Source organism: Centruroides sculpturatus, unplaced genomic scaffold, assembly GCF_000671375.1.
Source record: "Centruroides sculpturatus isolate CEXI.00-Female unplaced genomic scaffold, Cexi_2.0 scaffold239, whole genome shotgun sequence".
NCBI classification, from domain to species: domain Eukaryota; kingdom Metazoa; phylum Arthropoda; class Arachnida; order Scorpiones; family Buthidae; genus Centruroides; species Centruroides sculpturatus.
The window spans coordinates 510,823-517,619 of NW_019384979.1; the positions used below are offsets into that span (position 1 = coordinate 510,823).

A 6,797-nucleotide genomic window follows, 5' to 3' on the forward strand; every position below is an offset into this window, starting at 1 on the left:
ACTCGTGTTTATGCATATGTATATTGCCTCCAGCCATCTGAGGTGGTTCGTGCAGTGGGTGGTGTGAATGACCTTTGCTTGCGAGACCCCTATGACAAACTACTAGAAGAGCACATCAACCGTATGCAATGCAGCATCGCTAACAGCGACGCCAATTTACAAACGAGAGTTAAACACTTCGCCAATATGAAGCTAGTGAAACGGCTGGGACTAAAAGATATCATTACCGATGCACCTACGCCACCTCGTTTCATCACGGTTTTAGACTTTAAGTCACTGTACCCATCTATTAAACTTCCACCAGTATTTTGCACCATCAGGGACATCCTGTTTAACATCGTAAATGACAACACATTCCATCAGCACATCCTCGAACTGGCACATCTGCTTGTCACAACTCATTCTTCCAATTCAAGGAATAACATATGAGCAACAAAGGGGAGTCCCTATGGGCAGCCCCATTGCAGGAGACCTCTGTAAAATAGTAATGAGGAAACTTGAGGCAGAATTTCTCCCAAAATACCTCTCCAACATCCTAATATATAAGCGATACATTGATGATATACTAATCTTATGGAAAGACAATAAGAACATTAAGGCGCTGGTCGAGGATATCAATAACAACCTGTATGGCTTAACTATAGAAATAGACCAGGCACATCCTACAGAGGCACACTTCCTGGACATTAACATGATGATCGAAAGTGCAACCATCCACACAGCTGTTTACCGCAAACAAACCTCAGATAGTTTATACATACCAGCAGGGTCATGTGACCCTCCTCAATACAAGGTCGCCGCATTCAAAGCCTTGATCAGGAGGGCACACATGCACTCCTGGTCTGAAATGAAATGCGTAGAGAATATAGCTGAACAGTACGGATACCACGGGCTCATATACAAACTAAATGCAAAAATGCAGCAGGAAGCAAGCCGTCACCAACTCTCCGACGATACTCCTAGTAGCAACATCCCTATCACATACAATCCAGTACTTAAATCCTTATACAAGAAGATAGCTAAGAAAAAGAATATCTGTATTACATTTAGAAGATGTGCTACGATTTTTGATTTGTTAAGGAATGGAAAGGACACCCCTGACCGAAATAAGCTCCCTGGCATCTACACCATCCTGGTCATTGATCACAGGTGTGATAGAAACATGATCTACATAGGATCAACTAAACGGCCCCTAATAACCCGGATCTGTGTTGGTTCTTTCATGGTTTCAGCAACAACACAACCTAATATACTCGTCGGACTCTGACATAGAACCTGTATTCTTGCAAGCAAAGGTCATTCACATCACCCACCGCACGAACCACCTCAGATGGCTGGAGGCGATATACATATGCATAAACACGAGTGAAGGACGTTACTGCATTAACTACAAGGACGAAATCATTCTATCGACAACCTGGCAGGCCCTAATAGATAAATCGCTAAGATAGAGCACGCCATGCATAATGCGCACGTCCGTAGTGACGTCATGGGGTCGGGACATCGTTCCAGATCATATTTCGTAACATCGTTGAACTGCATTCTGTTAGGGCAGGGGTCGGCAACCTTTTGAGTCGGAAGAGCCAAAAATTACAATTTACAAAATTTCAAAGTTTTTAGAGCCACAAAATTTTTTCTTGCCAACAATAAATAGTACTCGCATAAATAAAGTTTTTGNCTTTTGAGTCGGAAGAGCCAAAAATTACAATTTACAAAATTTCAAAGTTTTTAGAGCCACAAAATTTTTTCTTGCCAACAATAAATAGTACTCGCATAAATAAAGTTTTCTGATAAAAAAAACTAATCTATTTATTCAGAATTGTCTTGTGTCGAAAGTGAATTAAACCTCATAGAAACATCCAACGACAGCATCATTCGAGAGCGTCCGACGGACTAACGACAGTGACGACGCATGTCACGGGGGAGTAGTGCGATGAAAAGCGAGTACAAGTGGCTGAGAGATAGAATCGGTGCCGAATCCTCGTTAATCGATTCAGAACGACTTTTAAATGTTTTTTTTTTTATAAAATAAATAATATTTGCATATGGAACTAAAGAGCCGCAGCTTCACATCCAAAGAGCCGCATGTGGCTCGCGAGCCGCANTTGATAAAATAAATAATATTTGCATATGGAACTAAAGAGCCGCAGCTTCACATCCAAAGAGCCGCAGCTTCACATCCAAAGAGCCGCATGTGGCTCACGAGCCGCAGGTTGCCGACCCCGGTGTTAGGGGATCAGTACCTGAAGAAGAACCGTAACAGTTCAAAAACGTTTGTAACTGTTATAGAGTGAGATAATACATGCACCGGTAAAAGGTTTAGAGATATGAGTTGGTGTTATAACATAACACTTAGGTAATGAAAATGAAGTCATTGCATATGCATGTGGATTTCTGACAGATGAAGTCCTAACATAAGCACTTCACCAGTATAGTGAAGCATGCTAAAAATGATGGAAATGTTGCCAAAAACCTTTGGTGATGATAGTCTATCAAAAAAGTTTTTTGATAGAATATCATCACCAAAGGTTTTTGAGTTATACAAGATGTTCAAGGAAGGCAGTGAATCCATTGAAGAAGAACCACGCACTAGTAGATCATGTACTTTAACTGATCACTCGGGCCAGAGATCTGGTGCTGAGTGATCAGTTAAACAATGATTGTTGTTTAACATTTACAGACATTATTGGACATGTTCCAGTATCATTTAGATCAGGGTCCAACCTTTTTGTTTCTATGGGCCACATTAGAAGAAGTCATGGAGTTTTGAGCCACAAGTATATTTTGGCCCAATCCTTAAATATACAAGTATATTTAAGGTTTAACATATCTAGATTATAGTAATAAGTATTAAAAGTTTATCACAAAAAAGAATATTTTTAAAAATTACTTTTACAGACACTTTCAATTTTTACTTAGAAATGGATACCGTATTTTGATGAGTATAAGTCGCTGTCAAGTATAAGACGCACCCCTTTTTGAGACAAAAAATTTAGAAAAAATCTTTTTTAATGGGATTGTCTAAAGATGCATTTTATTAATCATAGTGGCCAAGAAATTCTTCAACTGAATCACTGGTAAATTATACCCATTAGGAAACATACCTATGATGTCATAGGTATGTTTCCTAATGGCGTCAGTAATGACTGATTCATCATCCCTTTTTTCTTGAATTCCCGAAGTATTGACTGAATTATCATCATCAGAATCTTCATAGATTGCCTCATCTTCTGTACCACTCAGAGCATTAGATATTCCGGTTTTCTTGAATGACTTAATAATGATCTCTGTTTTAATACCTTCCCAAGAACGCAGCACCCAATCACACACTTGTGCAATGCTGGCTCATTTTATTCTCCTTGTTGGTGTTAAACTTTTATTTGCAACACTCATCATCCACTTGTTCCATTCATCACAAATTATTTCAGTTTAATAAAGGTATCGATTCATCCATCCGTCATATTCTTGAATAAAATGCTTTATTAAACTGAAATAATCGTAATTTCTTAATGTAAACTCAGAGGTCATGTGATGACAGTCGACAGAACATGGCGGCGATGACTCGTGTGTTGCTACTCCGATAATCTAGGTACTCTAGCCATTCGGTTGAGGGACCATCTGCTTAACGGACCACTGCACAGGTTGGTCCCTAGAGTGGACCACTACTGTAGATACTTTCACTGTAAAAATGGTTACCTGTCGAGTATAAGATGCACCATGATTTTGAGCCCCAAAAAGTAGTAAAAAAAGTGCAACTTATACTCGTCAAAATACGGTAAATTCATTTATTATAAAGAAGACAAACAAAAATTTATTTGAAAAACACAAATATTTGTTTTATTTAGGTCTCTAATTAATAAAAAACTACAAAACACCATTTTAAAGCGCATTTTTATTCAACTAATATATTTATAAATAATATGTAGCCCAAAAACTAGCCAATGCGCCAACTGATATTTTTTACGTCAAACTAATAAAAGGGTAGCCAAATCTTGCAATGCTGGAAGGAATATTAAATAAAGCTGGATTTGGGACTCAAAGGATTATAGACCCAAAAGCAGGGAAAGGAGAAAAAAGACAAAAGATAAAGAAGTGAGGAATGTTGGAAAATTAAGGGTCAATATTTGCATAACAGATTTAAGTCTATAACTAGAAAAGGTCTATTTAACATTTCTCATTACTTTTTATCTTTAGGCCTTTCTCTCCTTTCCCCAAATTTGAGTCTATATGCCTTTGAGTCATAACTCCAGCTTTATTTAGTATACCTTCCTCATTCACACATTTCCAAGTATTTGAAAATATTTCCTTTCCACTAAAAATAAAATATGTATAAAGGTTTATGGCTTCGTGAAACTTCTTTTTTGAGTTTATGCCGTTGAAATAAATAAATAAATAAATCATAAAAAAATTTGTCAGTTTTGTGTACACATTTATTGGGCCACATTCAGGCCTGCCTTGGGTCGCATGCAGCCCACAGGTTGGACAACCTCTGATTTAGATCTTGTCAAACAATTTTAAATCATCATTTGAATTTGTGGTATGCCACTTCAAGTTTTCCCAAAAGTGTTGAATTTTTTCCAAAAACAACAACATATTCAAATGGCCAATGAAATGCTTTCTCAAAACAAATAGTTCTTAAAATGCATTATTACAGATGATGAAACATGGATCGATGCTTTTCACACTGAAACAGCTCAACAATCAAGTGAATGATGCTTAAAAGGTGAAGCAAGACTGAAAAGATTATATCAAAGTCAGTCAAAAATCGAGGTCATGTTGACTATTTTTTCAATTTTTGTGGTGCTGTGCATCACAAATTCCTTCTGTATGTCCAAACTGTGAACAAAGACTATTATTTAAGCATTTTGCATTATTTGTGAGAAGCAATTTGCAGAAAATGACCTGATTTGTGGTGAGAAAACTCATTTATTTTGCACCATTGTACTGAACCTGCTCACAATGCTCTTGTTCGTAATTTTTTGGTGAAAAATTCAATAAATACAGTTCTGCAAGCTCCATATCCACCTGGTATGGGGCACTGAACAACATTTTCCTGTTTCCCTGACTAAAATTTCTGTTTTGTGGTCACCATTTTTAGTCAAATGATGCCATAGAACAAAATTCACTGCAATTCCTGAAGGTCTTTCACAAAAACAACTTTAAAGCATGTTTCAAGGATTGGAAAAAACACTGGCATAAGTGCATTGCAGTTGAAAGAGGAGAAATAAATTTTGATGAATAAAGTCAAATCTTGTGTTTTATTGAACCACTCCCGATACTTTTTGATCACAGGGATAAAATTTTTAAACTAATCTTATTAGATAAACATACATAGGTGATATAATACAAATTTTCAATGTAAGATTATATTTCTATATTTTCACTAAATTCTATTTTTTGAATTTTGTTAAATAAGAAAAGAACAATATTAAATACTATAATGCCATAGTAAATAAGTTTAAATTATTATTATTATTAATAATTATGACATACTTTTTGGTCTTCATTTAATTCTTTGCCGTTTTTGTGATCATTCCGATAATTGTCCAGTTTTCCCTATTAATAAACAAAAAAGTTATTTAGGTTATTAAGGTAATCATACAAAAAAAATTTTATTTTCTTGAAATCAGAATTGAAAATTTTTAAGAGAATTTAAGCTATAAAGCTATGATTGAGACAAGAATTTTGCCAAGATAGGCCAAGGTATGTGCTATCCATTCTGAAAAATTTGCTGTTAGATCATTAGGAATTTTTCATGTTTTAGATATCTTAGGTCTTTCTCTTACTACTCAGTCATCATATTGTAAGCTTTGCTAAATCCATAATAGACATTAAAAAAATAAAAAACTTGACACTGTCAACCTTATAATGTAAACCCAATACAATTTTTCCAAATTATGCAATTCACAATGAGTGGATAGCAAGGTCGCAGCTGAAGTTTTCAATGCAAAAATGTGAATATTGGATGTTCAGCGCCACCTTCCTGAAGTCTAGAAGTTTGACAATGGCATTGGAACATCAGTGGAATCATGCTCAATTTTTCAAACTTCTAGACTTACAGGAAGGCAGCGCTGAATGTCTGACATTCACATTTTCGCATTGAAAACTTCAGCAGCAACCTTGCTAATATCACAAAATAATCATACTCTTTATTAACAATACAATAAAATAAATCTTTTTTGCAATTCTTCCGAATGCACACTAACATCCCCAATCTCCTCATTAGCAACTAAATATCATACTCAGCTATTTAAAATACTTAATGAATCATCAAACACCCAATGCTGAGAAATGTTTATTAAATTATTGAGGTCACAAGAAGGAATTTAGCTATCAGACATAAGGAGCACAAATATGACATTAATAAAGGGCACTGCAACACAGTATTATCCGGTATGACACAAGCAGAGGACTCTGTGGTTAAATGGAATGAAGCAACTATCCTCATGGCTATGCATTCCCCATCATTAGCAATGCATGAAGAAAAAATTGAAATCTATACAAGTAAATTAAAGGATTGTTGTATTAACATCTGGGATGCAGATGGGCTAGCTTCTGCATGGAAATTCTACATAAAAGAAAAACTAAAACACAAAAATTCTTAGTCCGCACCTGCCCTTACACTTAGAGGCATTTTTTTGTGCATTTATTTCATTTTTATTTTATTTTACATATATTAGTTTTTATTTTATTATATTATTTACATTGTTATTGTATTAGTTCATTTAGTATGTTTTGTTTTATTTTCTTATTTATTTGTTAACTTATCTAGTATTTTGTTGTTTTAAATTTAAATG

At 35.3% G+C, this 6,797-nt stretch overlaps 1 protein-coding gene across 1 annotated transcript; it reads left to right on the forward strand.

The window, feature by feature from the left end:
* The first annotated feature begins 343 nt into the window (after nt 1–343).
* LOC111632760 lies at nt 344–1,267 on the forward strand. The gene has a single exon (XM_023377284.1). The coding sequence runs from the start codon at nt 344–346 to the stop codon at nt 1,265–1,267; it is 924 nt and encodes a 307-aa protein (XP_023233052.1).
* Nucleotides 1,268–6,797: the final 5,530 nt, after the last annotated feature.

Excerpts from the sequence above, each read along its gene's own strand:
- LOC111632760 (XM_023377284.1), top strand. The coding sequence starts at position 344 with ATGACAACACATTCCATCAGCACATCCTCGAACTGGCACATCTGCTTG.